At 23.9% G+C, this 16045-nt stretch overlaps 1 protein-coding gene across 1 annotated transcript; it reads left to right on the top strand.

Annotated features, from left to right (window-relative positions):
- The first annotated feature begins 8798 nt into the window (after positions 1-8798).
- LOC145836429 (calcium-dependent protein kinase 2-like) lies at positions 8799-11945 on the top strand. The gene is made up of 4 exons (XM_082944229.1): positions 8799-9012; positions 9478-9606; positions 9688-9833; positions 11646-11945. Exons 1-4 carry the CDS (start codon positions 8799-8801, stop codon positions 11943-11945), a joined length of 789 nt encoding a protein of 262 aa, XP_082800355.1.
- The last annotated feature ends 4100 nt before the right edge of the window (positions 11946-16045 follow it).

Raw genomic sequence — 16045 nt, 5'->3', positions numbered from 1 at the left:
AAAAATACTTATATAACATGATTATACTTCATATCCAAAAAAATACTTTATTCAAGTAAACTAATAAATTTTATGCAAAATTTTAACTGCTAACGTACAGTTCTTATGATTATACACATAAGATAACAAGTGAAAACTTTTTATTTCCAAATGAATCAACAAAGATTTTGACTTTCTTATGAATCTTTCTTATATTTTTTATTATTTATATTGACTATAAATTATTCGATAAATTGTTATTGTTGTTTTTATTTTTTAATCAGATTGTTGAAACACTTTCCACTTTTATTAATTAAAAGTTAATAACTTAGTATACCAAAATAGTAAGAGCGTAGAAAAAGTGAAATTATAAAAACAGTTCAATAATTTTTTAAACTACATCATTTTCAAAGTTTTAATGTGCTGTACTATAAAAAGAAAATCTTTTTAAACTTAGTTAAGTCAAATAAGACAGATAAGGTTGATAAAAATAAACTAACTGTTGTAAAATAAATATTGAATTGTTTTATATTTCCAAGTATAAATTTCTAAACTAGTTTTCCGAGAAACATTAAAGGTTGATATGCTAGAATAAAATCTTTGAAACTATTCATTTGCCTGTTTAACACTTTTTAAAACTGAAACATTTAATTAAACTTTGAATACCTAAGAGATATACAGTGTATTTTGTATCATTTAATTAGTGTGTACAGCTTGTTAAAATTGTTATACAAAAATTTATACTTACTATCTTTATTCTAAATTTACTTTCTATATATATGCATCTTAACTACAAAAAATCTATATGTATATTTCTTATATGTATTTTATACTTCAAAATAACTCAAGTTTTGTAAGCAATGATTTTATCTTTTATTTGTACTTCTAAAAGTTAATAAGTGTAGAGTATATTCGACAATAAAAAGATTTAACCGAAACATGAATTAAATTTAAACGATATGTTGTTTTAAATAAAATTATAAAGTATAAAAACATTTTGCAATTACTAATAATAAATTTTATATCCAAATTGTTTTAATGGCTTGTAGTTAACAAAAAGCACATTTTAACTTAAGTTGTAACTTCATTTGAAGTGTTTGTTAATTATATAAAACATTAATTTTCTTTTTGTTAAAAAGTATAATTTTGATTCAATACTACTTTATTTGCTTCATTTGTAAATTTTGTTAAGTTATCATTAAAAATATGTTTGAGTTGTTACTCAAATATCTGGGTAAACATTACAATTACGCAACGTTAATATAGACTAAAAAATAGTTAAACGACAAATATTTATTTATATTAACAAAACAAGGATTTTTTTATAATATAACTTGTATAATTTTTATTATACTATATATAATCATTTGTAATAAGTAAATCGTCCCTTTTTAATGGTTACTAATTTCATTTGCAATATATTACAGTAAGTATATATACACGAAATTTTAGAAAAACTTAAAAATGTTTTATTAGTTTAAGATATATATGAAAGTTTAGGTTGATTATAGCTAGAAACAACGTTAAAAATATACAACTAAGGAATTACTTGCTAACTTTAGTAAATAGCTGTCGTGCAATGTTGTTTAAGTATCTAAGTAAACAACTTAAGTATTTCAAAGTGGTCTTACATAAACATATATAGTAACACTTAAATTACTCTGAAATAAAAAATTTCCGAGTTGTTTATAAAAGTAAGTTATATTTTTGAAACAGTGTTTTTATGACAATGTTTTTTTTTGGTTCTTTCATACTGTCTATCCGAGTTATATAAAGTAGACTTAACTAGTATTTAACTTCCCATTTACTTATGCTTGTTTGTTTTTATAAATTAAAAAAATCATAATTTGTTTTGTGATTACAGTAAATTTGTTAACTAGAAAACATGTTATAAATACTTTAAAAGCTTATAGTTTTTATATGATATTTAAATTGTTTTTTTTAATTAAGTTATACAAAATTGATTGAAAACTTTTCTATATAACGTAACAAGATGTAATGGCATTTACTTTTTAAATTTATTAGTCCTATAAATACACAGCAGTTTAAGTTAAAATTTTCTTGACATGGAAATGATTATACTTTTTCTAGTTAGTCATTTTTTTAACCAGTAGTTATTACGGCCATCATCAACAGATTAAGATGTTTCGTGCCATCGATAATAATTAATGAACTTTACCGCATCATCAACAACAACAGCATCCGACACAACCCACGACCGGTTTCGTCCTTATTAGGACTCATCAGGCAAGCATAGTCGCGTGAAACCGCTGTTACTATATAACCAAGCGGGCTTAAGTACGAAGTACTGAAGTGACCGTTTATGGGCAAAGTTGAAAAAATTGACACAGCTAAATCATTCACAGCCCAATGTCTCAGACATTGTCTGCTTATTGTGAGATTATAGTCTGTACTCGTTCGATCAGTTTTAACCAGTATTTATTACGGCCATCATTAATATAGTTGATATGTTTTAAAATTGTTTTAACAATTTCTAAAATCTAAAAAAAACGCACAACATTGATATGATATCAAAAGTTTTAAAAAAATCCTTGGTTATATTTTTTTCGAATTATTCAAACTAGATGCAATGTTGCAAAACAAACTTTATAATTGTTTAAAGGAATTTCTAAAATAAAACAAATAATTTAAATGTTCTTCCTAGTTTTTTTTTTATTTGTTCAGTATATTTATACTGCAACAAACAAATTAATGCAATTTGTAAAAGAATTGAAGTTTTCAAAACTTAACCAGTAACAGTAGTAAATATACGAATTTGTTTTATTTTTAATATAAAAAAAATTAAACACCCACAAACACTCGATTACAACAATTTATTAGAGTAAACAGCCAAATATGATTTTTAATCTAAAGTATTTAATCTAGAGGTAAATAATATTTATATTATAATGATTCTTCTATAGCGTTAAAATATAAATGCTGTTGTATATTGTTTTTGGAAATACAAAAATGTGCTTAAATATTTGGTCTTAGGTGTACGAAAACCCTTTAAAATATCAAATCGTTCACGTTTCACGTCTTTTCCTGCAACGTTGAAGATGAGAATTCGAAAATAAATAAAAACTATTTTATTGAGTTTTTTTACAAAAATTAATTTAATAAAACTTTTATTCTAGCTGTAAGTCAAAAATTTAAAAGAGGCTATACTTTTTTTTTAACATCTACAAGAATATAAAACTTTCAAAAAATTTAAATATAGATTAAAATTTATGTTGCTACGAAAATTTGAACATCTTGTTCTAAATGAATTTTAAAAACCATATAATCAACAACTTTGTAGTAGCTGGAATATTTGAAGTAGTAGTTAAAAGAAAAAAAGTACACTAAATTTAATTCAGCAAAATAAGCTTTTGAACGTATTTTAATTTTACATTAAATTTATGAATACGTGTTTAAAAAATATGTTTCAACAATTAAACTGTTATAACTATTAGCTCTAACTTCTTTAAAAACTAAATAAAAATTTTAAAGCTAAATGAAATTATTACTCTCATTTGAAACATTTTATGTACAGCAATCTTGTTCTTGAATACGCATTTTTAAAACACAGCCTTAAAGAGCATACTTAACAGGAAGTGCGTACCTAAAAATCACCAGTCTAATGGAGTAATTTTAAAGAACAATACTTTGTCACAAAATGTTTGTACATGACAAAAAAAAACAGTGTTTTTTTATTATAATTGTTTTTATCCTGATAAAAGTTTTTTATTTATTCTGATGTTGAATAGTTTTAAAATATCACAAGTATTGGGTTGCAACAAATTGTATAGATTAAGACAATTCTTGCTAGCTTTAACGACTATTTCTCTTATTACAATTTTGTAAACTCAAATGTAATCTAAGTTTAAACTAAAACATCGAAATTATTTATAAAGGCTTTCAGTTCAAAGTGTTCTTAAAAAGTATCTTCATAGCAAAAAAGGAAGTTGTTTTAATTATTTTATAAGACAGTTTTAATACGCTTTGTAAACGTTAAACGATTGATAACAATGTAAGTTTAACTCATTTGAATTTTAATTAAAAAACAATTAATGTAAATATACACTTTTTTATGTTTATTTAGAGTTTTCGCAATGTTATCCGTATGTAAGGGGATCTGTTTCACGTCATACAGAAGTGGAACAGAGCCAATTATATACATTATATAATATACAAAACTGATTTATATGCGTCGGTTGCTTGGCAAACTAGCCCTTGTTATAAACATATGATTATGTCAGGGTTTGAGATTTTTTTAATGAAGTATATTTTAAAGTTCTAAAGAATTCTCTAATTATAGATAATTCAGAGAATTTAATTTGTTCTACTTATTTTTGTAGAAAAGTCTTAAGGCCTATATATCTATTTATGTATTTAAATTTTTCTTATTTGAACTGTTTAAATTTTAGATACTTAACTAAATAATGCATTAATTACGACATGTTTACTAATAGCTTGCTGGATGCACTGAAATTATCTAAATTAGAATCAAATAAAGCTCAAAAGTATGTTTTTAACTTAAATTACACAACAATTGAGATTTTAATTTCCACGTTAAAAGTTAAGTTTGATTTTACATCTATTCCACCAATCTATAAACAATTTTTTGTATAAAAATAAAACTGTTGAATCAACTTAACTGATTTACTAATTCTTCATTTTAGATAGCAAAAGTGAGATCAAACTGTTTTTTTGTTTTTTTCATGAACAAATATTTTCGACTTCACCAACAAACAGTCGCTTCAGTGCATATACACTTAACCCCGCTTGGTTATATATCAAAAATTGTTTCCTGTAACTATGCCTGCCTGATAACAAAAAAGTGACGAAACTTGCCGTAGCATGTCAAGAATACTGTTGTTGATGTTACATGGTAAACTTTATTTTTTAGTATATGAACTAATTTTGTCGCATAATTTTAAAAACTAGTGCTAGGTATAGCTAAAATTCGATAGTGCGTTTTCTGACTTTTTTTTTGGAAAATTTTATAGCTTCACGTAGCCTTTACAAACCTTTTATTGGTTGATGTAGATAATCAATAGGAACGTTTTGTTTAATTTTTATTAGAGGAAACAGCACAAAGATAATTTTGTTTCAAACCAGACTTTGTAGATATGGTTTATCTTTTCAAAAGGTTTTGAGGCAATGTGACTTATACTTTATAAAACTAATTAATTCATAGATGAATGAGATGTGTCAGACGACGAAGATTAAAACTGCCCTACAGTAGTTAATAATTTACCCGATCCTTAAAAATAACAAAAATATTTAAGTATTAATAATGTTATTCTTATAAACGATGATACTTGTTTGACGAGAAAAGTATATGTTCAAACTATTTATAAACTAAGTTTGAAGATTTTTAAGTAGATTAATTTGCAAATTTTAATTTTTGTAGAAATTAAAATTAAACTACAAAAATTAACTAGTTATTCAAAGCTTAAGTTTATACCCAATTATTATCTTTTTAAAAGTCATTTAGTAATAATAAACATTGTTAATACACCTTCATATAACACAGTAGGGTATATCTGTTTCCCAAACCTTCGGTATCCGAATGACTTTTTTTTCAGAGTGAGAAATTTCATATATAAACTACACAAAAAACTAGCTCCCAGATAAAACCTCCGTCGCGCTATTTTGATTTGGAGTTTTTTTTTCTAGGTATTTTTATAAGTTTAACGATTGAAGATTATTTGCAAGTTTTTTACAAAATAGTTTAGTTTTTTGAAATTTCATCCAAGTGATAATTAACTTTCCACCGTAGTTTCTAAGAAATAATTTTGAATAGAATAAACAACTACAGATAGAAAATTAAATCGGTTTTATAAGGAACAAGCAAATTAAACAGCAAAAAAAAATTTTTCTGTCCGTACGAGATGTAAAAAATCATTGTTTGATATTAAATTAATTTTTCTAACTTTGTGTGCAAGTGTATTTTATTTAGTTGAATTTCGAACTTAACAAAATGGCTCATAATGGTCTCATAAAAATAAACTTAGAAAAATGGACCTTTAAAAGTAGTTACTTAGTTTTAAAATAATATGAGGACTAAAGAATGAAAGTAAGCACAACAGCTAGCTATCAAAAGATAATTTTGTTTTAGTTTCAGTTGCAGTGCTTGTAATTTGTAAAGTTTTTTCTTAATAAAATCGTTTTAAAAAAACATAACTAACTTTGATATGTGGTTTTTAAAATACTAATTAGTTTTATATTTAATCTACTCAAGATGTTATAAAAGATTTTTTAAAGGATAATATTATCTTCTTGGGACGAGTTCTAAACAGCTAAATTTATACGAGCGTTTGTATGGTAACAGGTCTACATTACTTAAAAATAAGTGGTAGAAAACTGCAAACTAGTAAAGGAACCTACTGTTATAAACAATATTACACAATTTAAGATACTATAAATGAAACAATCTATGTTTATCAATAAACATGTTATGCTTTTAAAAACTGTATTATAAAAACTTAGAACTATCTTAGGAGCAGAAACCTTAGAAATTGTTTTCTATCTAATAACTAGTGTAATTTGACATTATTTTAATACTCTACATTAACTAAAGTTTTTAAAAAAAAACTTAAATAATAAGTCTTGATTGAAGGTTGAAGTTTTTAATTGTTTTATTTACTCTTAAATCGTAATTTTCTTATATTTTTAAACAATACACTGTTTTTTATTAAGAATTTTAGGAATGTGTAAAATATCGATGCATAAATATTTTTTCAAAGAGTCACAAGCTTTCATGGGGTTTTATTTTGTTTTAAATCTTTTTTTTTTAAGATAAAGTGTTAAATAGAAGTTCCCGAAGATAAATTAGATTTTTGTTTAAAATCAACCGTAAGTTAGTTAAAAAGAATAAGTTTTTGTAATTAGTTCAAAAAAAGTTATATGTTTGAATAATGAATACTTAGAATTATCTTTTTAACATATGTAATATTTAATTTTTTCCAATCACAGCATTATATTCATTATATTTATGTTTTTAAGGGCTGTACATTTTTAAATTTTAGGTGTTAGAAATTGAAAGATTTGTTTTTTTTTTTTTTTTTTGTATTGAGTTATTTTAATTTCAAATAGTTTACAAAAGTATTGAAAATGTCTAATTCTATAAAACATTATTATTGTTGTTTTTTATGTGTTATTAGTATATTATTTTTTTAGATAAGCTCAAAATATCAGACCAACTTAGAATTATTAAGTTTACAAGTGCTTTTTCATAATAAGGAAAAAAATTAAATAATAGATAATTTACAAAATTTTTCATCAATAATGTTATATAAATAGTTTTATTGCTACTTACTACTTTTGATTCAAACTCAAAAGTGTGTTTTTAATCTGAAGAATTTGTTTTTTAATTAAATTTATACTAAAAACTCAATTTGTATTATTTAAATTTTATAATTCAATTTTTCTTATTTTTGTCAATGAGTTAAAAAAATAAACAAGTTTGTAGATACTGCTAATGAAGTTGCTTTTAAGGTTTTTTTTTGGTCAAAATAACTATTAACTGTAAATCCAGTAACCTGAATAAAATAGGCTTTTCACTTTAAAAAAAAAACTTCTCTGATAAGTTTAAATATTTTATTAACAGTTATTTATTTTTCCTAGAAGTTATAATTTTTTTTATAGCATATACTATTAATTAATATTTATTTTGAATGATATTAAACAAATGAAAAAAATTGTAAGTTTATCCTCTATTTGAGTTTATACTTTCTGCAATTAAACAATCAGGGATTTTTATAAGCTATACAAGGCACTTGAATGAGTTTTTTTTTTCAATCATTTTTTATAACAAACTTTATTTTTTTAAAGTTATTATTCGAGAAGATCAGCTGTACAGTTAAAAAAGTTATAAGTCTAAACTACTATTACAAACATATTCATAATTCTTAAACTTTAGTTTTCAGACATATTTAAAACTTATTAGTTATTAAATTATTTAAATGATATTATTAGTCATTAATTCCGGGATAGAGACAAAACAAATTGTAGGTTTGTTCTCAGAAATAAGTGAAAATTATAGTTAATCATAGATAATTTATAAAATATAATCTGATTTACTTATAATGACATAACTTGTCAAATCTTAAAATAAAAACTATGTAGTATAAGTAAAAGTAAGTCTTTAAAAATTATATGAGATTATAGTATTTATGTAACTATTATGTAAGTTGTACTTTATTAAGTAAAAAGTTGTTTAATTTTTTTAAGTTTCAAGTGATTTTAAAAATAGTCTACATTCAAAAACATTGTAAAAGATAGTACAACTAAGTAAACTACTTTAATTAATAGTTTACTACAAACTAAAAATATAAGAATAACATAGACATCACTGAGATTTCAATCACTATATTTGAAACAAGGGCTTATATGGCTTTCAGCTGTTATAATTTCTTATTCAACTACAAAACAATATACAACTAACTTTTTTATACTGATAGTATACACATTTCGCTCACAATTTAACTTATAAGTCTCTAGTTTATTTTTAGAATTATTAGTAACTTAGTTATATTTTTTTAATGTTTGTTAAATTTTCTTTTTCAAAGAATGTGTGATCAATTACAAATAAAATAAAATGGCTAGCTATAATTATTAAATAGATAAAGTTGACAAAGAAAAATTTAATAGCTACAAGCAACTTAGAAAGTTATCAAATATTTTAAATCTAATTAATAACAACCTCTTTGAGAACTAATTTTGTAAGTAACTTATGTCAAATAACTGAAGTTGTACACTAATCAAATTCTAATAAGCATCGTTGTTCACAAATTTTAAACTAAACTTTTAAAGAAATCATTATAAAGAAAATGGCGCGTGAAGAAGAAAATATCAACGAAATAGTTTTGGAAAAGATGGAAAATCTAAACATTACAGACTGCAGTCAGACTTTAAAGATCGAAGAAGGAGAAATTACTATTGATGACAAACAACTTGAAAATTCAAGTACTGATAACAAGTTTTTTAGTAAATATGAAATTGGAGAGTTAATAAAAGAAGGTGGCAGTGGAGCAGTGTTTAAAGGTAAGTATATTAAAATATGTTATGATTTTTTCCATATATAAATGGTTTGGTGAAGTACAAGTTTATATGATTTCTGTTAATATGTTATTAGTTTTTCATAGTTTTTTTGATCCTATTCATTTATTAATATACTAGCCTCTTTAATTGTATAATTAATTAAAGTATAGTTACATAATATTAATTTTTTGACTTGCTACTAATATTAGAAATTCAACTTTAAATATTAATTTAAAACTTAAAATAAAACATGTTTTACTTTTTGATTACATACCATTTTTTATTATTATTGTTTTAGTAAAATAAGGATTGTTTTATTCCTTAAATTGTGACATTTTTCTCTTGATACTCCGTTTTTTAGTGTCATTTTTAAACTTTATAGTTTTTAATTTTGGTAGTTAGCCTTTAAAAGTAAGTTTTTTAAGTTTTAAAATTACAATAGCTAATATGATCTCCTACTTATTTTAGGCACAAATAAAGTCACAAATGAAGATGTTGCAATCAAATATAGCTGGGAGAAACACTGTGATATGCCTAAAGAGATTATTTCCCATCAAAATGCATTAGATGTCGTCAGAAACACAGTTTATGTAGAGAGTAAATTTTTTATTTTGTTTTAAGTGTTTGCATCCTCTCACAGTATTTTAATATTAAAAAAAAATTATAATTTTAATTTAGATATAGTGAAACTTTTCGATTGGTATGTTTACGAAGACTACTTTATTATTGTGATGGAGTACTTAGAGGGATTTGAAGATATGATCATGTATATAGATGCAAATGGTTGTATCAATGAAGAAAATGCTAAGAAATTATTTCGAAAGGTTTGTCAAACACTTACTAGCTGCCAAATCCAGCAGATATCTTTCTCTTTAGTACGCACTTTAAACATCTATTTAAGAAAATAAAACATTGTTGGACATTAAAACATTAGCTTAAAAAGAACGCTCAAGAGAAAATGACTACTCAAATTAAAACTTATTATTATTTTAGGTTTTAGAAATTATCCAGAAACTTACGTTAATATAAAATAATAGGATACATAAAACTTAATCTTTCAAAATTGTTCAATATTTATTACAAACGATAAAATTAGAGCTAAACAAGTTAAGTACTGCGATATCTTTTTTTTACTAGTTATGCACCAAATCAAGGAATCGAATTCGATTGAATCCGACTTTAATAAACGAATGTACACCATCCAGATTTTAATTATATTGATCCGATAGATAACTAAGTTTTACTGTTGATGCTGATTTTATTTTATTAGTTTTTAATAATAATTATGTCTATAGATGTACAAAGCTATTCACTATATAAATCAAAAAGGATTTTATCATCTTGACATTAAACCTGAAAACTTTCTTATAAAGAAAATAAATGGAGACTTCGTATTTAAAGTAATAGATTTTGGACACTCCTGGACAGAACATAATAACTCAGTAAGTTATCAGCCCTTTTTTAATATTTAGATTAACAGAACAATAAAGTTATGTATTTTTGTAATGCAACTATTTTTTTAATAAAATGTTCAGAAAAAGAAAAAAATACTATAATCCAAAAAGAAGGTTATTTTTTCAAATTTGTGTTATCGTCTTTTAATGGCAATAACTCCACGCGAATTTTTATATTCTCGTTTAGTTACTCATTCTACAATTCTCAATAAAAAGAACTAAAATCTTTATTTAGTAATTTTTCTGTTTGTTATAGTATAACAGTATATTTTATACTTAAACTAGAGGGTTATATGGTAATTTTACTCTATTTTATAGATAAACCTTACAAAGTTATGTTTTGAAATGTTTTTATTGCATATTTAGTTGCTGCTTCTCAAAGTAGTTTACTAAAATTTCTGGCTTTGCTTTTTATGTTTTTGTTTACGTTTCCCCTTTTTATTACTTTTGATAAAACAAGGTACAGTATTTATTTAGTTTCTTTTACAATTTCATGTTAACTCAATAAATCTCTAATATATTTAATATCTAATATTATGCTAATTCGTTCCTTGCCGACCTTAAATTTCTCTAATACAATGCAAGTCAAGTTTTATATTGGGAATGAAAGAAACAAAGTAGAAAAAACAGCTTGGTATACTTATAAATCATTTTTATTAAAAAAAACTTTTCACATGCATATATGTACAACTTAAATAAAAAATATTTTTTCAATATAGTAGGAAAGTATCCAAACTGTATAAAATCACACGCATTACAAAAATAAAATTAATTACAGTATGTATATTAGCTACCTCTCGATAAATTACGCATTTTCGCTGAAAACACGTAGATTTGTAAAAGATGATTGTACCTAATGAATATTAATAAATACCATGATAAAACTAATATACTTTATGAAATAGCTTATTTTAAGCTAACAATAAGTTTTTATTCTTAAACTAACTTTTATATCGTATACTACTAATTCTAAATATAAACTTCAAAAGTTTTTTTTTTAATAGTTCTTTAAATGAAGATTATGTTTAAAAGAATTATAAGTAAAATTGATTTTTTTTTTACTAAAACCTTTAAGTTGTTACTATAAATTTGAACCTTATCATACTGTGAAAAAAAACTAAAAACTTTCTAGTATCTTTGGAGCTTCATAAACACACTATTTGTAATATTTGAATTTATTAGGTATTTAACCATTGGGATTCGGTTGGTACAGAAGGTTACATTTCACCCGGAATACTTTTAGAGAAAAGTCACAAAAATGCAGATGTGTGGAGTTTATTGATTGTTTTGCACCTGATAGTAGATGAAATTTTTGTTTTTGAAGATGACAAAGACACTATAGAAACTAAAGAAAATTTTATATTAGAAGGAGAGAACAGCACTGAATCGTTTAAGCACTTCATTTCAAACATGTTAAAAAGTATTTTTGATGATAGTTTTACTCATGAAAAGCTAGTTGAAAGCTTGTGGATGAGATTATAAAAGTTGTTTTTGTGTAGAAATTTAAAAAATTTAATAAAGTATGTAACAAATGTAATCAGTCGTGTTGTTGGTATTGTAATACTTGTGTAATAGATTTAAGTATCTCATACTCAGATTAAAATAATCCTATATCAAAAAAGAAGATTTGTACAAATTCGGTTGCTACTAGGACAAAAAGAAAATAACAACTTCTTTTGACTATTAATAGTCTTTTGAAAATAAGATTGAGTGCTAATTTTTTTTTCAATTAAAAACTGGTAGAAAGATGATTAATAATATGTAACATTATCTATAAATACTCAGATCATTTGTAAATGATACAAGTCAATAAAAGAGTAATCAAATGCGTCCAGATTCTAGATATGTATCCACCCGGATATCAATTTGTTAGATCATCTAATATTAAGATTCAAATTGGAAAATATTGGAATCCAGATCTGGCCGTACCCTAATACTATTAATTAAAATATCGCTTTATTGCTTAGAAATCGTTATAGCAGTGGTGATCACGCGGTACTTGAAACCAATGAAACTTGATATAATTTAGTGAAAGTGCAAATAAGCAAAGTTGTAGTGAAAGTTTATAAACTTACATTATATACTACAACAAATGTTTTGAAAATTACACAAAATATTATGGGAAAGTATTTAAACATACACTAGAACATCCTAAGTCTATAATGAGTGAAAAAATTTAAAGTTTTATGTGTATTTTAGGGATGTTTCGCAACCTAACCATATATAATTCGAAAGTTTTAAAATTTAAGCATTGTCCGTACCAAGTAGATTAGAAATACTTCTGATTTGTTTAATTGTTTTTAATCGGTTAGTTAGTTCCTCTTAGGCTTTTAAAAAGCGGGTAATATAGTCGCTTAGGTTCATCAATTAGTATGGTGGCTGCAAAATATCATAAGTGTTAAAACATCGATATTTGATATCTAAAAGCTTTTTTTATAAGTTTTGCCAAAGAGTATTTATAAAAAATAGTTTTGAAAACCTTTGTATTTATACTTCATAGATAAAACAAATTAGCTTTTCATAAATTTACATATTTTTCAGTTTAAGAGTACAAACTACTAAGTACTAAAAGTTTTTAAACAGAGTTATTTAAAAAAAAAAAATCTTGTTATTTTCATTACTGTGTATACAAAAACGTAAAAGTAAATTCTTGAAACTAACAGACATTTAAATAAATAGTAGAACTGAAAAACCTTTAACCCAAACTTTTAGGGAGAGTATTATTATCTATCAAAAAAAAAAAAAAATTAAAATTAAGTAAAATAAAAGTTTTCTCAGGAGTTCCTTAAGAGCCTCAAAATTTATCGTTTCACAACTTATTAACATTGCTAATAAGAATGTTATTTTTATAATAATATACTTTTTTTAGAATTTTTGTAAAACGTTTTACTAGTTTATTGTTTAGAACAAAAGAAGTTAAGAATTACACGACTTTGTTAACAACTGGGATTGAAACATTGTTTTAACAATAGAAACATCTGAAGTCTAAATAATTTTAAACAGAACATTAAACACACCCAGTTCAAAAACAAACCAGATATATTTCACGCTAATTTTTTTATTGAACACAAAACAATTAAAAAGTTATAATTTTAATAAAAATGGTAGCAGTAATAATAAACAAACATTAGTTACATAAAATGTTGTTAACACAAAACTAATAAAAATACTAGATATTAGAGCTTTTAAAATACTAACATATAAACACCAGAAAGAGCACTAAGAAAATAAAGCAACACTATAGTCGATTTATTTTTGTATACAATAGGTATGCTTTTCATTTAAAATATACATAGTCTAACTTTAAATTAGTCAAAAACCTTAAAACAACTTTTAATTAACTTAGAGCTCTCCAACTTTGATTGTAGACCACATTTTCAGCAGTAGCAGGCCTTTTTATTGCATTTATAATTTTAGCATTGTTTTTTGTGTTTATTTTTAGCTGATTACAAAATGTTATCAACCCAAGCATGTATAATATATTCTGTGACTCTTTTCTTCAGTTGTCTTGTGTAAAACTTGCCACAATAGCATTTGATTTAGTATATTTTGCTACTAAGCATGATCATAATTTTTTTAAACTCATTTACAATAATAAAGTTTTAGACCTTTAAAAACAATTTGTTATAATTGCGTTATTTAAGTTTAAATAAAAATAAAACATATTAAAAAGCCGTCAAAGTTTTCTTAACATCAGCTTGTATGCAAATACTTGTTGATACAATTGTTTATTAACTACTAGTATATTTTTTTTTTACTTTACTTAAAATTTCAAAGTTTAAAAAGGAAATTCACTAAAAACAAGAGCAATCAAATTAAAACTTAATCTATTGTTCAGTAAAGCTGCTTCTTATTTCAACTCTTAATATATATATATATATTGATAAAAGACAGATTCGTAAGATAACAACTAAAAGTAAACAAACTAAGTGTCTTGCTTGAAAAGTAGTTAACAGTTAGCAGTTTAAAGTTGAAAATTAAGTATCTTATGAAGTTTATTATTTTTAACTTTTCATTTTGAAAATTTTTTTATATCAAAGTAAGTAATTTTTTTTTTTCTTATTTAGTCAACAATGAAAGCTTGTAAAGTTTGTTCACGGAGCATTAATAGTGTTATAGTTTTTTTTATTTTAATTTTTTTATGTAACTCTGTTGCAATTTTTTCTTTTGAAAGTAAGTTAATTGTTTGATTTTTGCGTACATACTACTATAAATTGTAAACTTATTAAGTTTTATAGAAATTTACATTTTCCGTAAGTGTATTAAAATTTTATTATAAATTCTGTAGTTGTAAACCTAACTGAAAATTGAACAAAAACTAAAATTAAAATTATTAATAAATAAAGTACCTGACTAAAAGTAACACATTATAAAGTTTTCAATTATAATTGATTCGGTTAAACTAAATCGCTTATCGTTGTTTAGATTTAACAAGGTTTGTATATATAAGTTTTTAAAAAAAATATTAATATAACATATATATAACTTTTATTCTATTACCTATGCTATTATCATAACAATTTAAAAATATTTTACTGCTGAAGTAAATGAAATATATCTTAACCAAAAGTGTAGCTTTAAACAGCTAGTGGACTAAGTTTGGCCCGTCAAGTAAAAATATATGACCCTAGATGTGCTTTAAAGTTTAAACAATTAATAATTTTTTAAGTTCGTATAAATAAATGTTTATAAAATGTAATATAACCCCGAGCTGGTATGGGGTGATGCCTTAAAATAGGGGCTCTGTCTCTTTTCAGGTCGGAAAACTTTAAATGTTTAACTCAAAAGGTTTCTCGTAAAAATTACCTTACTCATTAGGTTTAACATAGTAAATAATAATTATGTAACAAACTCAGAATAAATAATTTCGTTTAATGAATTGAGTTTATTAAAAAGTCAAAGTATCAAAGCAGCTAGTCTATCAGTAGAATGAAACTGCATAATTAAACACAACAAATGACACAAATATTCTACAAGTAAAAAAGTTATTTATACCTTTAAACTTTTTAAACGTTAGAATGTTATATACAAAAATACATCTTACTAATAATACAAAGTCTTAAATTATGATGTGATTTGTTCTTTATCTGGCGGCTGAATGAGCATAAAAACATACATTATTTTGTTTTTTTTAAATGATTTAGTAAAACATCTTATAATGCCCCTGAAGATCATTTTAAAAACAAGACAATGTAAATATTTTTAGACAATTACCCTTTAACCATTCTTCTACTGAAGCCGTTTGTGGGGTGTCTCATTATTTGTTATTTTTTAATATAAACTCAAAGTTTTTTAAAAAATTAATACCAATGTATAAAGTGTTCAAAAGGTATTATTTTTAATTTCAGAGCCGTTATTATAAATGTTCGTAGAAATACTGAAAAGTAGGTAATTATTAATGTTAATTAAGAATAAAATTAAAATGTTTTACTTACTATAAGCATGCAAACAATTAAAGGCTTTTATTAAATTGCGCTTATTCTTAGCTAGTTCAACAAAAGTAAAACAACAATTTCCTAATTCTAGCTCACACATAAAAGTGTGACGTAAATCTTAATAACTGTTCACTCTATCGGCGTTAG

The sequence above is a fragment of the Thalia democratica genome, chromosome 5 (genome assembly GCF_965202585.1).
Source record: "Thalia democratica chromosome 5, ktThaDemo2.hap1.1, whole genome shotgun sequence".
NCBI classification, from domain to species: domain Eukaryota; kingdom Metazoa; phylum Chordata; class Thaliacea; order Salpida; family Salpidae; genus Thalia; species Thalia democratica.
Note: the sequence above shows the minus strand (reverse complement) of the source record. Positions and strands in the feature narration are given on the sequence as shown.

Coding starts and splice junctions, on each gene's coding strand:
- LOC145836429 (XM_082944229.1), top strand. CDS start 8,799: ATGGCGCGTGAAGAAGAAAATATCAACGAAATAGTTTTGGAAAAGATG. Junction 9,013..9,477: donor CAGTGGAGCAGTGTTTAAAG/GTAAGTATATTA, acceptor TACTTATTTTAG/GCACAAATAAAGTCACAAAT. Junction 9,607..9,687: donor AAACACAGTTTATGTAGAGA/GTAAATTTTTTA, acceptor ATTTTAATTTAG/ATATAGTGAAACTTTTCGAT.